Genomic DNA, 20,914 nt, shown 5'->3' with positions numbered 1-20,914 from the left:
TCAGCTTCACCCAAAGACTAGTACTACAAAAAAAGTCGTTATTTTTAATCTGTGATTGTACACAAATATTAACCAGTGGAGATGTTCTTTAACTCATTTACATTCAATTAAATAGCATGACTTTAAAAAATAAACTTTCATATAGAGAACCTCTTTCTTACAAGGGAGAAGCCACTAAACAAAGTGGGACAAAAAAAAAAAAAAACCCAGAGGAACCCTAATACTTATCTAACATAAAACAATATTTACAGAGATCAAATATTAAAGCAGAGCAGGGCAAAAATAAATGTTTCCAGAATCTTAAGAGTAAGATACACTCCGTAATGTGGGGGGGGGAGAGGTGAACCACACCATGGTTTTCTGATTGCTTCTCCGAAGCCTGTTGTTTCAGCTAACTGAACAAGCTCTATGTTACAGGTGAAATGAAGGAAAAGTGTCGTGGAGAAACCTTTACGTCTCCACAATGAATTTCTGGGAAGAGCTGTTGAACATAACAATGTCTGCATTTCAGGCAGGCCGTCTAAGACCCAAGTATTTTGACTGGGAGAATGATACTACACCTTCTAAAGAGCTGGGCATCCTCAACTTTAAGGAAAAAAAATGCAAAATGTTGAATTCACCCCCAGATAAATGACCTAAAAGAGATGCTTTAGTTTTCATTGGGTTTATATAGTATTCCATTATCAGTTCAGTGTAGAGACAGAATCCTTTGGGGGTTTTTGTTTAACTTTTATTTTGTTTCAGTAAGGATACCACACTAAAAAGGCTCCCCTAGCAAGAATAACTATTAGTAATTATTAATAATAATAACTATTCATAATGCTTATACTCCTCTAACCACATATCAGGCTCACTTCACTGGGCTTAACATCAAGCAAAACAGTGTGTGTATAAGTGTGTATGCATGTGTGTGTAAATTAAATGTGGAGCAAAATGTAAGTCAATAAATGAATGAATGAGTTAAATATATATATATATTTTATGAAACCTAAAAACATAAGTGGTCATACTCACATAGAAGCCATTTTATAATTACATTTAAGACCAACATACCAGTTAGGACACAGAACTAAATAGCATAAAGAACAAAGTAAAGCAGGCAGTCAGAATGTCTACACTAACTGCCACAAAACATACAGAGTCATATGGCCTGGCAGTCACTGTTTTAAGGGCATTTTCCTATTAAGTTATAGGATTTCATTTATTACTCTAATTGACAGTTAAACATACATATAAAAATAATTTCATGGGCCATAAGAAAAGATGCAAGCATAAAACAAATAATGTAGGGAATATTAAATAGTTAATGAGGACTGACACTTTCATTATAAAAAGTGAAGTTTTAAATTTTTGCAACACACATATTTCTTTCTTTCTTTTTTTTTTTTTTTGGTCTTTTTGCCTTTTCTAGAGCTGCTCCCACAACATATGGAGGTTCCCAGGCTAGGGGTCGAATCAGATCTGTTGCTGCCCGCCTACGCCAGAGCCACAGCAAGGCAGGATCTGAGCCACGTCTGTGACCTACACCACAGCTCACAGCAACGCCGGATCCTTAACCCACTGAGCAAGGCCAGGGATCGAACCTGCAACCTCATGGTTCCCAGTCGGATTCATTAACCACTGAGCCATAACGGGAACTCCACAAAGCAATTATTTTAAAGAAAGAAGCATTACAAGTATTACAGAAAAATATGATAAATCTCTTTAGACATTAACATCAGAAGGGTACAACTGCATTGCATAATCTTATATCCTTATACATAATAAAAGATATCCCTTACCACAATACCTTCATGGACAAAGAGGATATATTCCACTCACACATTTGTCAACATTCAACTGCCAAAGACATAAAACCCAGTAGGCAAAGAAGGAATACATTCTCGCACATGAGCTATGAGGAAAGGAGGTGAGACCAATTAAAAACATCAGTTCTGACTGGTTATACTAGGAAATACGAAATAAGCATCTGAGAGTCACAGAGCGGAAGGGAAGAAAAGATTGGCAGAGCTCTAGTTCAGCAGAAGTAGAAAAGAGACCCAATCTAGGCTGAGAACCAGAGAAGAATCTGGAAGAGAGAGAGAGACAGGAGAGAGAAGAGAGACTGAGAGGTGAGAGGGACCTTGTGCACACACCTGCTGCCCACTATAACTGGTTCATATCAGGGCAAGACGATTCCCAGGATCTAGAAAGCAGCAAAGACAGACACCTTCAGCAACTGCTAGGATGACCTACAAAAGCTGCCCCCAGGATAGTCTCACAGGAACTAAGAGGAAAACACCATCGGCTAAGCATTTTGTATCCTTAAGAAGCTTATCCCCATGGAAGGATAAGGTGATATTTTTAAGTAAAAGAAACTGTACAAACAACCCCCCAGGAAGAAAATTTATCACGACCTTGGCAACCTAAGGAAGCCTTTGTTCACAAGAGGTAGCGTTTGAGTTGGACCTTTAAGGATAAGTGCAAGTTTGCAAGATGAATAAGTAAAAACCTATTTCAGGCACACACAAAAAAGGCAGCTCTATTATATCAATCATCATAGGATGCGGTAGCAATGGTAGATGAGGCCAGAGAATAGACTACATGGACGAGGATTAGCGCTTCCAGAGTCAGCTTTAGGGTAATAACCCTAAGGTGAATTTGAAATGTCAGGGCGATTAGCAAAAAGTATGTTTCCCTTGAAATTCCTCTAACAAGGATAAATGTATACAAATAAATATAACAGGAATAAAATAGCTACTGATACCATGCTTGGTATTAAAGCTACCAACCAATTCAACCAATCTACACGTAAAAATTACAGATACACAATTTCTCTTATTTAAATGAGAATAAACAGGAGTGAGGTAAGAAAATCTGACAGCCTAGAGAAATTGGAACAGAAAAAGAAAGAAAAAAGAAAACTCCACATAATACACATTTGCTAACTTTGGTTGAACTTTAACATCAAATAATAAGGGGGAAAGTAGCTGACAGCACCCTGGAGTGCATAATTTATGAAGGAAATGATCAGTACAACAAGGTTAGCAGACTTCACTTAAAACTTAAATCTGATGGAAATACTAATCACCATCACAAGATCAGTATAATTAGTGGAGCAAGTCAGGATTCTACTAAAAAAAAAGCTTTATTCAGGTAAGGAGTTTTCATTTTAAGAAAAAAAGGAAAGCATGCAGACATGAGCAAAGTAGATGCAATTAATAATTTCACAGCTGTTAAGAAGTGGGTTTGGAGCACGTTGGCTCTAAGGTCTTGCTTGCTCAGGCCTCGGAGCCAACTTGCTCCAGACCCACTTCTTCAGGCTGCACCTGTGCCCCCACCACCACCACCACCCCCCCGCCAGATTTCCATTTCAGTACAATTTCAAGCCCAGTACCATTCACAGAAGGACCTTAACCTGTATCAGTCAATAACAAATGGAACAGAAGAGGAAACAATGATGTTATAAAGCCAAAGACCTTGGAGTTCCTGTTGTGGCTCAGCAAGTTAAGAACCTCACATAGCCTCCATGAGGATGTGTGTTCAATTCCTGGCCTCCCTCAGTGGGTTAAGGATCCAGCACTGCTGCAAACTGTGGCGTAGGTCTCAGCTGCAGCTCTCGATTTGACCTCTACCCAGGAACTTCCATATGCTGCAGGTGTGACCATAAAATAAACAATAAATACATTGTCAAAGACCTTGCTTCTATTTCAATTCATGAAATGCTGCATGTGCCTCCCTTTAACCTAGAGACTCGTCAGTTTTGTCAGGTATCTTAGGACTTAGCCTCATTCAAAATGAACCAGCATTATGTTGCCCGTACCCTGGGCTGATCTTAAGGTTGGTCACCAGGGAAATTAAAGAGAAAGAAATCAAGAGAAGGAAAGTAATTCCTTATTAGAGGAAAAAAGGTGTGAGACCATAAATACCCAAAATTAGCACAATCTGACAATTAATTCACAATCCAGTTAACCTGGTCACCACTGTTCTGTAGGTCAAACGGATGAAGCAGGAAGAGGCTATGAACTCATGTTAAAAATGAAAATACAATTTAAGAAGTCAAACTCCTGGAAATCTGAAATACGGTCTATCTAGGTAACCTTATTCCAGGTAAATGAATTAACGTCACCTTTCTTATTTCTTTCCTGTTTTTCAATTTTATGTAGCTCAGAGATCTCTCCTACTATCTGTGAGGACCCTGGTAAGCCTGCTGACTCCAAGATGAGAAAAACTCACCTACAACAGGAAATAGGCAGAGCCGTTCAAGCACAAACATCCCCATCTTTTTCACTTACATATTTCAGGGTGAAAAGATACTAGAAGAGAAAATTTGACTCAAAAAAAAGAAAAGAAAAAAGAGATAAAGAGGTTAAGAAATCTGAAGGCAATAGTCACAAATGCCTATAATCTCTGATTGCTACAGAAAAGTTAGTTAGATCCTTACTAACTATACCTCTTTTTACCTATTTACCTCCTAGTGAAGCACTTATTTTACATCCCCAGATTTACATGAGTATACAAGACGTTCAACAGGTAGGACTATATTCCAAGGCTTGTGACCAAGAAAATCACCAAAACTTCATGAAACACTAAAGGGAAAATACATGTAGAAACTTATGTTACTATCCCTTGCATCTCTTCTTTAAACTGGATTTCTTAACATGTCACTTAAACATTACAGGGAGAAACTGAAAAATAATTTCTCTTTTTTCTCCTTCTCCTTTCCCTTCCTTCTTGAAGAAGAAGTCTTTCCCATGGAAAAAGCTCAGGAAATCCATATGCAACAGAAGTCCTTGGCATAACAGGTTAAAGGTAAATTATAAACTTTACATAGATTTGGGCTGTGTAGAAGACTTCAACTTTCTCTGTAATAATGCCCTTGACAAATCACATCCACAGAACAGACGTTAAGGGAAATATTGCGCATCCGAGCTAAGGAGGGACAGCATGGCAGCCTCCAGCTGTGACTTACTTGCTGAAATAAAATCCCCAAGCCACAGTTTTATCTTCTCTCCCCACCTCCCCCATGCCCTACCCACCATGCTGCCCCATGCTTTCTTCTAGGCCTCTCTCTTTTGTGAAAAGCAACAACTCAAACTCAAAGTTTCCCTATTTCATTGCCTTTACTTGGAAGAACAGCAACACAAACATAGACCACAGCCTATTGTTATGAGAATCACAAAAGACCAATTTCACCTCCCCTTCAGACCTGCTTTTTCTAAGGGTTAATGGCTCCAGAAGGCCAAGAATTATCCTAGAGGTAAAGATGAAAGAACTTAACATTTCAATAACCTAAAGAAAACTTATTTTGGAAGTGAGAATGATATAACCATTTCAGTACCCAGGACTCTCTGGATCCTTTATTACTGCTCTCTGTGTAGACATACTGACCAAGTGTTCATTTTTTTTATGCAAATCAATGATCGGCTGCTATGTCAGGCATGAGACTCCCTCAGATCAAATTCACTGCAGAAAAACTAATGAAATGAAGAACTTCAGTCAGCTCCAAAATCTACATCATTTCACACTATGTGCAAAATAGGACCATTTACCTCTAAAATCTGAAACATAAGACAGTTTTCATTATCCATGGTTTCCAACAAGTTCCTATCAATGAATACTTTGTCTATTTCTAATGTTGACAGTAAAACACATTTGCTTACATACTGTTCTAAAAATATCACAGAATCTGATATAATTTCAGATAAAGAGAAGTGCCTGAAAAGTTTACTTTGGTATTAATTAGCAATAGAAATATTAAATTCCCTCTTCATTCACTGCAATTACTAAGCAATTATATGTCAGACAAAGCACTGGGAAACAGAGAGAAAGTGACAAAAAAGAACTTTTGGCCTTATGGCCAAATAAATACCTAATTACAGGTAAGTAAGTAAGTGTTATGAAAGGTAAGTTAATACTTAAGTAATTTTCTAACTTTCAGGGCAATCTCAGCATCTTAGCACAATTACAATGTGAAATTTTCAGTAGGCTATGTTATGACTAAATCTAGAATACCCAGACAAGAGAAATTATTTACACAGAGTAATCTATAACAATTTATTCCCTCTAGTATCACAACTACCTCTGTCCACAGATGTGAGCTTATTAACATAACAGACTGGCATTCAAAGACACACAAACTCCGTGCCAAGAATACAAAAGAATTCTGGGATGATAAAAAGTGAATCAGTTATATGCATCTATATGTCATGAAACAAGTTCTTCTGAATATCTAATCTGACGCAAAACTTACACTGATAACTTAGAAGTATCCCTTTGGGAAAAAAAACCTCAAGATTTCATGAAAGAAGAGCAGAGATTCAAAACACAGTGACGACTACAGAGTATTTTCTTTAGTTAATGCTATAAAAATCAAAGAATAATGTAAAGGAGTTAATAAAGCCCATTTCTTACATGAAACCTCATAGAAGTATTAATTCTGTGAAACTAGTCCATTGTTGACTATAGTTTTCAGCATCCTTAGAGATTCTAATATTCTGGTAACATGTCTTCTTTTTTAATGTTGCAAATCCAGTCACCCTGCAGATAACTTATTACTGAATGTTGGAGTGAGTGAGGCTTGTACATGCTTCTTACTGTCCCTGGTGCCAAAAATATTTACACTTGAAGAAACATTTGTTGAGTGCTCAGGATGAACATTTAAGCAGTAGCTCTGATATACAACAGAGTAATGCTGCATTGTAATTCTGTCCTTGGAGGTTCACACTATGGACACCACATATGTAAAAAGGTTAACAGAGAAGCAGTAATGGACTCTTCTGATAATTCAGTAATTAAATTACATTATAAATTCCACTTTCTGGTATTGCAGCTGGGTTCTGGGGAATTTAACAGTCATGTTAGTTCCAGGTAGAGTAAGCAAGCAAAGAAATACAAATGCTAATTAAGGTTACCTTTGTGCCAAAGATGACGAAAACACTTGTCCAAAGGCTGATTCAAAATCACAAGGCAGTATCTCAAATTCCCTATGGAAAAAAATAGTAAAATAAACAAGTGAACTAAGTCTTCTGTCCACCACACCACTATACTGCTGAGAAATTTATTATAAAAATAGTTTATCATGAAGACAATGGGGTAAGCTTCTTTATGTAGTGGGTGGGCACCAAAAATGCCCAATACGAATTTGCATTCTTACGATATATATGTGTAACACTTTTGACACAAATACCCTCTGCCTGGCTGTTTGATATCATCTTGATGTTGTTTACCAAGCAGTGTGAGTCTAATGGTATATACTAATTCACTCATTTTTCTTATTTTCTTTATTATTCTCATTTATTCACATTCTCCCTCTCACTCACATTCTCTCCCCATCCTATCTTGAACTCTTCAATGTGAAACTTTGTTTTCCAAAATCTTACCCGCTCTTTTCATGACTCTTTTATTCCAAGTTTTTAGATGATACTCAAAAGACTAAGAAACATGAAGCAAAGTTACTTCTCCAACAATCATTTCAAGGCTTTTATAATGTACTGTAAATAGTGCAAAGCAGAATGCAATCAAGCTGCTGAAAATCTGTCATTCAGCTCAGTCCAAGCACTCCCATTTCATTTATGGAAAAGAAATGTTTGGTGATAAGAAAAATTAATTGTTTTTTTTTAAAGCAATCTAAGTGTTAGAAATGGAACAAGATAAGGAAATGAAAAGGGGATGCCATCATCCACAGCAAACATTATTAAGTGCCGTTATATACCAGGCACTGGGAGTGCAAGGAGGAATACGATTACAGGGTATCTGTGAGATAAGACATTTATAACAAAGATGATTTATTCCACAATACAGTACAACACAAGGATAAGAGGAGTGCTGGGTAACAGATAATGAGCATGGCAGGAATTCAAAGCCTAAAAAGTCAGTAAGGTCTCCTGTCATCCTAGAAATCTTTGTGATGGGCAGATTTTGGTCTTCAGAAAAAGTAGTTGGATACGAAAAAGGAAAGGGCATTCCAGACAAGGAAAATAGCACACAGGAAGCTGCTATCCTTTGCCAGTAGAACTGTTACCATGGAAAGTTTAAAAAGCAGTGCCCTGGGAAGTTCCCATTGTGGCTCAGCAGGTTATGAACCTGACTGATATCCACGAGGATGCAGGTTCCATCCCTGGCCTCACTCAGTGGGTTAAGGATCCAATGTTGCCATGAGATGTGGTGTAGGTCGCAGATGTGGCTCGGATCCTGCATTGCTGTAGCTGTGACTTCGGACAGCAGCTGCAGCTCTGATTGGACCCCTCACCTGGGAACTTCCATATGCTGCAGGTGTGGCCCTAAAAAGCAAAAAACAAAAAACAAACAAAAACAAACAAACTAGGAGTTCTCATTGTGGCACAATGGGATCCAGTGTCTCTGGAGCACTGGAACACAGGTTCAATCCCTGGCCCTGCACCATGGGTTAAGGATCAGGCTGGAACTCCATATGCCGCAGGGTGGCCAAAGAAGAAAAAAATAAATAAAATCCACTGGGAACTATATCTAGTCACTGATTATGGAGCATGATAATGTGAGAAAAAAGAACGTAAACATGTATATGACTGGGTCACTTTGCTGTACAGTAGAAAACTAACATTGTAAACCAGCTAGATGGAAAAAATAAAAATCATTATAAAGAAAACTAAAATGCACATATAAATAAATAAAATAAATTAAAACTGAACCGAGAAAAATGGGAGGGCAGCAAGTCCAGAGAAATTATTTTCAGTATAGAAAATAGTATATACTAGTTAGGAGGAAGGAAGAGAGAATGAAAATGACCATTTATTCACTTAAGAGGTATCCAGAGAACACGAAGTAGTCTTGTCCAGGCACCAAAACCAGACTTACATACTGCTGACAAAAATGGGTGTTGAAATTGAGGCCTAGGATGACATATCACAGAGACACACAAAATTGAATTAGAGACAGAGTAGATTTATTTATACGAAAGTAAACAAAAACAAGTGAAAATAGGGAAGGAGAGTGGAAAATTTAAACAACTGCTATAAGAAATGGATTTCAGATGCTGACAATCCACAAGTTTAAAAACAGGAAGTCAGTTGGGGTTAACTAACAGGCACCTTCTATCAGAACTTTTTATAATTTAGGACTTTTCCCACCAATTCTGGGAGTAGAAATAGGAGTATGTGTAAACAATGTGAGGCAATGATGACAGCTAGTTTGAGAATCAGCAAAATCACTTGTCAGGTGGTAAAGGAAAGCTAGGAGACTACTTTGGGCAGCATTAGAGTGAATGATTGTGGCAGAGACCAATAATTACCTCCCAATATTCCTTCTCTTCTCTAACAATAGAATCCTAAGGGGCTGGGGAGTTGTTTTGGTTTTAGTTTTTGCATTCTTTGCCTTTCTGGTTTTTGTTTTACTGGGCACATTACTGTCCAGGTGAAAAACTATCTCTCAGCCTCCTCTGCCACAAAATGTAGTCTTAAGACTAAGTTTGGACCAAGAAGATGTATATAAGGAGCCTTACAGATTACTTCTAGGGAGTTTCCTTCAAGTGGAAGGGAACTTTCTCTTCTGCTTCTTTTCTTCCTCCATCCTGCCATCAGGAGCAAGATGAATGAATCTACTGAATGGAAGTCTAGCAGTCACCTGGGATGCTAAGAACAAGGACAACAGCCTGAAAGAGACTGGGTCCCTGCATCCCTGATGACTCCAGGAAACATCCATCCCAGCATTTCAAAGCCTGGCTCCAGACCTCTTTTATGTGGAAAAAAAAAAACAAAACTTTTATTTTGTTTAAGTCATTTGTTTGGGGTTTTGATATTCTGTAGAGAGAAACTGAATTTAGTTAACGCAGTGATCAGGGTCCAGGCTCCGTTAGGTAAAGATGATCTAGAGATGAACTGGATAAGACATTAAAGAAGAGCAGGCAGCAGTTCCTGCTGTGGCACAAGGGGAGCAACAGCATCTCTGCAGTGCCAGGACACAGGTTCAATCCCCAGCCAAGCACGGTAGGTTAAAGGATTCAGCATTGCAGCAACTGCAGCTTGGGAACTCCATATGACACAGGGTGACCAAAAAAAACAAAATAAAATAAAAAGAGTAGCCAAGCTTCAAAATGCAAGAAGAAAAAACTCATTCATTCATTCAACAGGCGTAAGAGTCACAGCCTGGCACATGGAAAATGCTCAATCTGCTGTTAATGGCAAGGAGCTAATAATTTGGATAAACCAATGGTCCTTTAATCTTTGGCAAGGTTTGCACTGCTAAAGGAGGCATTCAACAATACTGTATGTATGTTTAAATGAATGAGCTACTTCCTCCTCTCACTGATACCTAGTTCACTGATATGTGAACTAGGTATTTTTGTGGCTCAAAGAACAATCTGATGAAGGGGAAAAGCATTATTACCCACATTACTGCTCCTCTAAACGTATATTTTCATTAGGGTATTATGTGTGAAAGCATTTTTGAGAAGAACAAAGCCATTTGAAAATGTACAGTTCAGTTATGATTTACCAATGATGATATTTGTAATCAAGAATTAACGACTTCAGCTATTTCTAAACATAACATCTATGTTACTCTGGTTCTGTACATAAAGATATTTAGGTACTAGGATGCAATATTCTTTCCTTTTCTAATATAGTCTCCTCTGGAACTTCAAGCAGATAAAGTCAGTCTGGCATTCATCTTACACTCAAAACCCTCATGATTACTATTCCCGAGGAGGCTGCAGGAAAAGGAGCATCCAGACCACCCACTGTTCCTTATGGGAGGAGATGCAAAAAGAACTTCATGTCACTCTTGGATACTGAACCACAGGACACTGCCTTCGACTCTAAAACGTCCAGGAATTTAGAAAAAAAGAGTCAGGACCTCAGAGATAAAGACAGTCATCTTTCAAGTATTTCTCAAGTCATACTAATGCCATTCCTGAGCTGTGCAAAAAGTCCTCAGAAAAAGGCTAAGAAGAACCTCTTTCTCATGCTATAAAAATTACAACGTTATAAAGCAAGGGTTCTAAAGCAATCTCAAAGAGGAATATATGATAAATCAAAATCCTTGAATTGCTTTTTCAAAGGGGTTTCCATGATAGAAGACAGAAAATCCCTGATCCTAGATGTATCAAAACCAAACTCCTCCAAGTTGCCTGGAAATCCTGAAATAAGTACAAAGGTCCAAGTTTACGACATGAAAGAATTATGAAAAATGAAGCCAAATCATCAGCCTTGAGCTAAAAAGCAAAGAGGCCCCCTCAAGGTTAAGGACTAGTTAAAAAATACAAGTTCAGAAGTTAAGAAAGGTGGGAGGGGTAGGTAACCAACCTCTCTTTCATTGTTATGTGGTTATCTCTCTCTTATTTACAACAAAGAAAAAAGGTCTGATTCTTTGGGAAAAAAAATGGCTACTCCTATGATTGGAGGAAGGAAATATATAAGATGAGCCTGGGTCATCAAATAGTGCCAGAAAGTAAGGAAGCACTCTCCCCAAACTGTCCCCCCCAAAAAAACCCAAAAGAAACATTGATGGGAGAAGTCAAAGGGGAATAATAATATCCAACTCAAAGAACTCCCAATAATCCAATGTCCAAACCTGGAACAATGTGAGTAACAAAATAAATAAGTAGTACTGGCTTACAACCCAAAATACAGGGATAAAAATCCATGAATCAATACTGATGTAATAAAATGAATGAATGAATTAATAAAATAGGGGGAAAGAAAAAAATCTCCCAGGCAGAAGAATTCCAAATAAATTATGATTTCTTTGAGTAGATACTCAACTTAAAGAGAAGCATAGCAGTGGGCTATGCACAGCATAGTGTGGGCTGAACATAGAAACATCCTCCCAAAAAGCACACTGTGGAGGTGGGGAGAGTCCTTGCAATGGAGGAACATGACAAATATCACTTAGCCAGGTCATCAAGGTCAACATCAACGGTCATAAATTATGTAAACAGGGTGATGAAATTAGCACTCTACCTCTGCATCTTCCCCAAATGCCATTACCCCAGTCTAATCGGAAAAAAAAAATATCAGAAAAATTCCAATAGAGATACATGCTACAACATACCTGGTCAATACTCTCAAAACTGCTAAAGTCGTCAAAACAAGGAGAGTCTGAAAAACTGCCACAGCCAATAGGATCCTAAGGAGACATGACAATTAAATGTCATGTCATATGTTAAATGGAATCCTGAGATAGAAAAGGGCCATAAGGTAAAAACTAAGGAAATCTGAGTAAACTATGGAACTAGTAATAATCTGTCAATATGGGTTCATTCATTACAAAAAATGTACCATACTAATTTAACATGCCAAATGGGGGAAACTGAACACAGAGGGTGATGGATATACAGGAACTCTCTTTATAGTCTTCTCAATTTTTCTGAAAATATAAATCTGCTTAAAAAAATAAAGTATATTAATTTTTAATACCCTAGGGCAAGGGAACAAAACAGAACAAAGATTTATTCCATGAAATACTCACTCAGCAATTATTGCATGAAACAAAACTGCCATTTAGACAGAGTCCAAAAGTATGTTTGGACTGCAGGTATAAATCCAAAAAGAAAACGAAACAAAACACTGCACCAGAGTTCTAGTCCATCTCTGGAAAAATAACTTTTATCAAGATTTTCTTTTAATTAGGAAAATAAAATAAGGACACTAGAACAGCAAATCTCAAGAAAACCAATTTCTTTTTATTTCAGATCTCTTGTGTATGAAAATTCCTTGGGTTATGTTTAGAGATAGACCCTAGTCACACCTCTACATCAATTATACAAAAACTCAGTCATGCAATACAGGAGTAAAAAGTTTATGCATTTTTTAATTAAAAAGAAATTAAGACAATGATAGTTAATATGCAGACAAGCACTGGCCCCTCACTTGTCCTTACAGTAGATGGTCAGGGTTACCAATCATAACTGAGATCTAAGAAAAAAGTGCAAGCACCACACAATGGCCCCAGCAGTGCCTTCCCACTTCTGCAGCATATTAGGAGGACTTACAGTCTACTTGGGCCCAGTAAAATTATAGATTTTTGCATGGCCTAACCTTTACCAAAACACTGATTAATTTTTAAATATTCTTCAACATGTACTAAAAATAATATAAATTCTGCCAAAGCATAATCATACAAGAAACTGGCAGAACTGATGACTTCTAGAAGTAGATTTTAACAATCTTCAAACACAATCTAACCGCTTCTGGCAAGAACTTATGAAAAGAGGAAGGAGTGGAGAGGAGAGAGGAGAGGAGAGGAGAGAAGAGAGAAAGGAAGGAAAGTAAGGAGGGAAGAAGAGAGAAGTAAGGGAAAAGATGAATTTTGGATTTACATCAATTACCGCAAATGACAAATGTACCTGTAAGTATATAAAATAGTGATCTCAACCTCACTGTATATGAGAATCACAGATTTAAAAAAAAAGAGAGAGAGAGAGAGAGACAATCTCCTTTCCTAGATATTCTCATTCTATGTGCCTAAAGTAGGGCCTGCATATCATCATTGTTTTTAAAAAATATCATAAGATAGTCTAATGGGTAATCAAAATTGAGAACCAACTGATCCAGTGCCTCATGCTGATGAAAAGTAGAAAGCCATCATAAAAAGCAACATGATGTTGAAATACTGTTCTTTTCATCTTTATCTCATTCTTTTTAATTGCTATTTTCTGAAAAATGTACATCTATTATATGTATAATATTTTTATAAGCAAACATTGATTGCTTTTTTCTTTAACTGATATGGTATGAGATTAAAAAAAGATTGAAAGCCACTACTCTAAATGAAAATATACTGAAATAAAACACAATGTACAATAGAAAAATAATTTACTGGAATGCATTAGCAAATTATCTAGGGTTTAAAATTTCTGTTTTTAAAAAATGATACTCAGATAAAATCTATATTAGCCAAAACACATGCCAGTCATTATATCTAATAGCAATTCTGTCAGAGGACCAAAGACCATTATTATGAATCTCTCATCCCTGAAAGTATTTCAATTAAACAATGAAAACTCTAGGGCACCGAATTTCATTTTCATATGGCACAGACTTCTATATTTAAGAGCAAGATATTTAAAGGGTACAGAGGGAAATCAAAACTGTCAAGTCAATCCGTTCTTTGAGGAAATAAATTGCATGTAGACAAAGCAAAACTATTAAAAAGCTCTGAACAAACATACCATATCAAAGTCTACTAAAATAATCAAATTACTAATGGACTAAGAATTGCTAAATCATATATAAGAAATTGCTTCAGAGAAAGTAAACAAAGAGGAGACATAAAACAGATGCTTCCTGGGAAATCTCTCTTGCCCACCACCACTAACAGTGACCATTCAGTATACCCCTGGTACCCCAGCATAATGATAAATTGTGCCCCCTTCCACAAACAAGTGTCCTGGTTTGGAGGATAAGTTACGTAGTCCCTCTTCCCTACATCATCTTCAGTTTTCACAACATCTCTCTGTCTTCAACAAAATTCATTTGAGTGAGATTCTGATCCCACCACCTCCTGGAAATAACTATTGCCAGGGTCAGTGACGACCTTCTGCTGTAAAAGTCAACAGCTACATCTCAATTCTCATCTTGCCCAACAATCTCAGTAGCATAACAGAGTAGATCACTTTCTACATTCTTCTTGAATCATCTTCTCCTCCTGATTCTCAGAAAACACACTCTGCTAACTCTCTTTCTATCTAACAGGCCACTCCCTCTCAGTCTTTTTTGCTGCCTTCTTCTCATCCACATAGAAAGCACTCAGTACATATTTGTTGAGAAGCTCTTCCAACTCTGATTTTACACCCATTTAGAAAAACTGACACCAGCTACTCTAACAAGTGACTCCCCCCACTTTACCCAGAGACTAATGATTCCATACACAACACAATTCCTCACAGAATGAAGTAACAGGCCCATGAAATACAATGACCCTTTCTAGGTCCTGGAGCACTGCATACTATACTTAAGTGAATATTCTACAAAATATTTCTAGAAGGATACTAGAAAAGACAGCAACAAAAATCAATCACCTTGCCTTAAAACAGCAAAATGGTGTTTTGATTATTATAACTCTAAAGAAAGAAAGAAAGAAAGAAGAAAGGAAGAAAGAGAAAGAAAAGATAGAAAGAAAAGGGAACTGAAGGAGGTCCACAGAAGTGCAACCACAAAATTAAAGAACTCTGTGAGAAAAAATTAATAAGGCTTTTAAAGCTAAATGGATGTTTACATGCAGCACCTTTTTAGGGAGGAAAAGATCCATGTAATATGCCATTGAGCCCTACCAACTTGGGCATATATCTAGTTACCGTCATTCAAACTTTTAGGATGGAAGTATAAATAGATTCTGAACAATTAGATCAATTTCCATCTAAAAGCATTAGCTTCCATGATGCATCAGAACTGAGTATGTCCATCAAGAAATACAAAGGATCATAAGAGACTACTATATGCAACTATGCGCCAATAAAATGGAAAACCTAGAAGGAATGGACAAATTCTTAGAAAGGTACAATCTTCCAAGATTAAACCAAGATGAAATAGAAAAGATGAACAGACCAATCACAAGTACTGAAATTGAAACTGTGATTAAACAACTTCCAACAAACAAAAGTCCAGGACCAGATGGCTTCACAGGCGAATTCTATCAAACATTTAGAGAAGAGCTAACACCTATCCTTCTGAAACTATTCCAAAAAAATCGCAAAGGAAGAGACTCTCCCAAACTCATTCTATGTGGCCACTATCACTCTGATACCAAAACCAAAGATACCACAAAAAAAGAAAACTTCAGGCCAATCTCACTGATGAACACTGATGCAAAAATCCTCAACAAAATACTAGCAAACCACATCCAACAATACATTAAAAGGATTGCACATTATGATCAAGTGGGATTTATCTCAGGGATGCAAGGATTCTTCAATATCCACAAATCCATCAGTTTGATACACCATGTTAACAAACTGAAGAATAAAAACCATATGACCCTCTCAATAGATGCAGAAAAAGCCTTTGACAAAATCCAACACCCATTTCTGATAAAAACCCTTCAGAAAGTGGGCATAGAGGGAGCCTATCTCAATATAATAAAGGCCATATATGACAAACCCACAGCTAACATCATTCTCAATGGTGAAAAGCTGAAGGAATTCCTGCTGAGATCAGGAATAAGACAAGGATGTCTGCTCTCGCCACTACTCTTCTACAGTTTTGGAAGTCCTAGCCATGGCAATCAGAGAATTAAAAGACATAAAAGAAATCCAAATTGGAAAGGAAGAAGTAAAACTATCATATTTGCAGATGACATGATACTCTAGAGAATCCTAAAGACTCTACCAGAAAACTGGTAGAGCTCATCCATAAATCTGGCAAAGTCGCAGGATACAAAATCAATACACAGAAATTGACAGCATTTCTATATACCAACAATGAAAGAGTAGAAAGAGAAATTAGGGAAGAAATCCTGTTTACCATCGCATCCAAAAGAATAAAATACCTAGGAGTAAACCTACCTAAAGAGACAAAAGACCGGTACTCTGAAAACTATAAGATACTGATGAAAGAAATCAAAGATGACACAAATAGATAGAAAGACATACCATGCTCTTGGGTTGGAAGAGTCAATATTATCAAAATGACTATCGTACCCAAGGCAATCTATAGATTCAATGCAATCCCTATCAAATTACCAAGGACATTTTTCACAGAACTCGAAGAAAATATTTTAAAAGTTTGTTTGGAAGCACAAAAGACCCAGAAGAGCCAAAGGCATCCTGAAAAAGAAAAACGGAGCTGGAGGAATCAGGCTCCCAGACTGCAGACTATACTACAAAGCAACAGTCATGAAAAGAATATGTTACCGGCACAAAGACAGAAAGATAGATCAGTGGAACAGGATAGAAAGCCCAGAATTAAACCCACGCACCTACAGCCAACTAATCTATAACAAAGGAGGCAAGAATATACAATGGAGAAAAGACAGCCTGTTCAACAAATGGTGCTGGGAAAACTGGACAGCCACATGGAAAAGAATGAAATGAGAACACTCCCTAACACCATACACAAAAATAAACTCAAAATGGATTAAAGACCTAGATATAAGACCAGATACTATAAAACTCTTAGAGGAAAATATAGGCCAAACACTCTCCGACATAAACGCCAGCAACATCTTCTGAGATCCACCTCCTAGGGTAATGACAGTAAAAACAAAAATAAACAAATGGGACTTAATTAAACTTAAAAGTTTCTGCACAGCAAAGGAAACCCTAAACAAAAAGAAAAGGATTTGGGATGGGCATGCTGTAAAATTTGGTTGTGATGGTGGCTGTATACCTATAAATGTAGTAAAATTCATTAAGTAATATAAAAAAAAAGAACTGAGTATGTCCAGGTTTGGTAATCCTAGTATAAAAACTATGCCACTAAAAACAAAATGCCCCAGTAAACTCTCAGAAGAATCCACCTAGGCTAGAAACGCATGCTAGTTAAGAAAACATTGTATTGGGGAAATAACAATCAAAAAAATTTTAAAAAAAGAGAGAAAAAGAAAAAGAACAGTTCATATTTTGACAAGTAGTAAGTTTATATTGTGCAAGTAGGAAGAATAGGGAAGGGAGAGTAAGTTGGTTTGAGTCTTTCTTAACATAAAAGGAGAATATAACTTTTCCATGTATTCCCAATAACACATCCTCACTAAAACCCAGACGAAGGGAAACTAAGTTCTTCCACTTGCACACTGATACATCTCAGGTTGCTGACATAGTTCAAAGCCACTCATCAACTGTCCTTTGCTCCACTGACCTGGGCCACAATGAACCGTGTTTCCCATCAATCAAGAAAATCAATCACTGCCCAGCATGCTGTAGATGTAATGTCAGAGCCCTAAGGATTCATCATCAAACACTAAAATTTTTAGTCCATCATGCTGATTTTGATGTCTTGACAGCTGGGCCCACAACAGTGCTGGCACTTGAAAAGGCAGTTCAGAATGTCTTCTGAAAGCAGAATCCATATAAGTTTGGCACGTGCTTCTAAAACAGAGGGCCTATGTTTTATCCTCAGGCTATTCCTGCAACCTCAATCCATTTCCAACCACCTCAAAAAGAAGAGAATGTCCCTTTCACTAACCAGGAATAGAAGGAGGGCCAAAGCGATTCAAAGCAGTTCAACCTGCCAATAAACGACTCCCTTTAAATACCTTCTCTAGATCTCCTGCTTTGAATTGGTCAGTTATAAAGAAGACCTTTGGTGGATGGGTGCTCTTCAAAGCTTGGTGGGTTTCACTGGTAACAAAACTATGAATAAATAATAACAACATGCAGACTTTTTTTTTTCTTTTTTAATATTCCTTAAATAGGATTGACTTGAGTTCTACCTATAATCAAAATAAGCTAAATTGGGACATATTCAAACCACAGAATGATGTTCTCTGAGACCTATGGTTTGTAAGGAGAAAAGAGCTGATATTTATTTAGAACTTCAGAGTTTACTAAACGTGTTCCTTCAACACCCTTCTCAAATTGTCGCTGATTACACAGCACTCTACCAAGGGATCAAAGTACTTCTGAATAAAACAGAAGTCTTTTTGTTTGCTCTTTTGAAAGAAGAAAATGCATAGATAAATTCTAAAGAACCTGTGTACCATAAACTAATTCTGATTACACATAAAAAGTCTACCCTATCAAGAGTCAAGCCCACATATGAGGAAATTTTACTAAACTCAAGGTAGGTAAACATTTTTATCCCACGGGCACTGGGAACTTTTAGAGAATTCAAGAGGAACTCCTACAATTGGGAGGCAGAGCTATGACACCAACAAATGTGGGCATTAGGTATCAAGGAATCACTATGACAAAGAACATCTTAGCAGCACTTAATCAGATGTTGCTCCAGGTGAAGTAAACAGAGAAGGTCAAGTTTCTCTACCACTCCTTTTTTTCCCCTTCTTCATAGAAATGATGACACAAAATAGTCCGTAAGCAGGGATATCCAAAACTTGTTTTGTTTTGTTTTAATAGCGAGAGAATGAAAACAATCCATTAGTATAAGACTTTCTGATGTCCCACACAGTAGAACAGCTCTATTTATCTACTATGGAAAAAGCTCCAAGACAAAAGTACATGTAAAAAGCAAAAAAAAAAAAAAAAAAAAAAAAAAAAAAAAAAAGGGATGTTACATAACTATGTGTGTAAGAAAAATTTTAAGAAAATATACACATATTTTTTGCAAATGCCAAGAATATCAAAGAGGGGAACTGCTAATTAGAACACAAAAAGAAAAGGAAACATTCCTTTTTACCGGCTAATCTTGTATATTTTATCAATTTGGTACACTGTGCTTACATTACTAAAAACAAAAAAAAGTAAAATAAACAAGTTTAGTTGATGGAAAGAAGAGAACCCTCTCCAGATAGATGGCCAAAAATATTCAAAACCACACTGGAATATAACCAGGAGTCACTAAAATAGGTTTAGAGTAAAAATTAAGTTTCAGAATAAAATTAAAAGCAGATGATTTCTGGAACACTATCTAGCTTTCTTTCCTCCCCAAATTACCAGATAATTTTTTATACTAATTACACTAAGTGGAATTTAAAGTCTTTTATTGAATCTGTAGATTGCTTTGGGTAGTATGGCCGTTTAAACAACACTAATTCTCCCAATCCAGAAGCATGGAGTATCTTTTCATTTCTTTGAACCCTCTTAAATTTCCTTGATTAATGTTTTATAGTTCTCAATATATAAGTCTTTTACCTCCTTGGTCAGGTTTATCCCTAGATATTTCATTTTTGGAGTGCTATTTTAAAAGGTATTATATTTTTATATTCCTTTTCTAATATTTCATTGTAAGTATACAGAAGTGCAACTGATTTCTGAATGTTAATCTTGTATTCTGCTACTTTGCTGAATTAATTGGTCAGTTCAAGTAGTTTTTGTGTGGAGTCCTTAGGGTTTTCTATGTATAGTACCACGTCATCTGCATAGAATGACAATTTTACCTCTTCTCTTCCAATTTGATTATCTTTTATTTCTTGTGTTTTGTCAGACTGCTGTGGCTAGGACTTCCTATACTATGTTGGATAAAAGTGGTGAGAGTGGACATCCTTGACTTGTTGCAGATTTTAGCAGGAAAGGCTTTCATCTTTTCTCCACTGAGTATTACACTGGCTGTGGGTTTGTCACAAACAGCTTTTATTATGTTAAGGTATGTTCGCTCTATAAGCATTTTGGTAAGAGTTTTTATCATGAATGAATGTTGGATCTTGTCAAATGCTTTTTTTTTTTTTTTTTTTTTTTTTTAGGGCCGCACCTGTAGCACATGGAGGTTCCCAGGCTAGGGGTGGAATCAGAGCTACAGCTGCCGGCCACAGCCACAACCACAGCAACACAGGATCCGAGCAGAGTCTGCAACCTACACCACAGTTAATGACAATGCCAGATCCTTAACCCACTGAGCAAGGTCAGGGATAGAACCAGAAACCTCATGGTTCCTAGTCAGGTTCGTTTCTGCTGCACCACGATGGGAAGTCCTCAAATGCTTTTATTCCATCTACTGAGATGATCATGTGGTTTTTGACTTTTCTTTTGTTAATGAGGTGTATGACATTGATTTGCATATTTTGAACCGTGCTTGTGAACTTGGGATGAATCCCGCTTGGTTGTGGTGTATACTCTTCTTTATATGTTGTTGGATTCAGTTGGCTATAATTTTGTTGAGAATTTTTGCATCTATATTCATCAAAGATATTGGCCAACAACTTTTTCTTTTTTTCCTAAATGACAAAATGTGTTTATTCCCAAAAAAGACTGGTATTTCACAAACTAAACATGAACTCTAAATGACAAGAACGTCAAATACTCCAAAAGAAACTCAGGGAGAACTAATGGAAAAGCTTCACTATGAAACAATTTTCTTTGTTAGCAGTATCTTTGTCTGGGTTTGCTATTAAGGTGATGATGGTGCTACAG

At 36.9% G+C, this 20,914-nt stretch overlaps 1 protein-coding gene across 14 annotated transcripts in view; it reads right to left on the bottom strand.

Moving 5' to 3' along the window:
• TPK1 (thiamin pyrophosphokinase 1) overlaps nt 1-20,914 on the bottom strand; it is a 372,261-nt gene that overhangs the window by 285,786 nt on the left and 65,561 nt on the right. For 8 of the 14 annotated variants that reach the window (XM_084977540.1, XM_003130287.6, XM_084977548.1 and 5 more), the window contains one exon: nt 6,894-6,965. The exons of the other annotated variants lie outside the window; for them this stretch is intronic. In XM_084977540.1, coding sequence (XP_084833666.1) covers nt 6,894-6,965 — 72 coding nt within the window. The remainder of the gene's footprint in view (nt 1-6,893; nt 6,966-20,914) is intronic. 14 annotated transcript variants of the gene reach the window in all.

The sequence above is a fragment of the Sus scrofa genome, chromosome 9 (assembly GCF_054392235.1).
Source record: "Sus scrofa isolate SSC_HxYL_T2T_F1_AM1 chromosome 9, Sscrofa_HxYL_maternal_Yorkshire_Landrace_v2.0, whole genome shotgun sequence".
NCBI classification, from domain to species: domain Eukaryota; kingdom Metazoa; phylum Chordata; class Mammalia; order Artiodactyla; family Suidae; genus Sus; species Sus scrofa.
The sequence above is the reverse complement of the archived record's forward strand: the minus strand, read 5'-3'. Positions and strand labels throughout refer to the sequence as shown.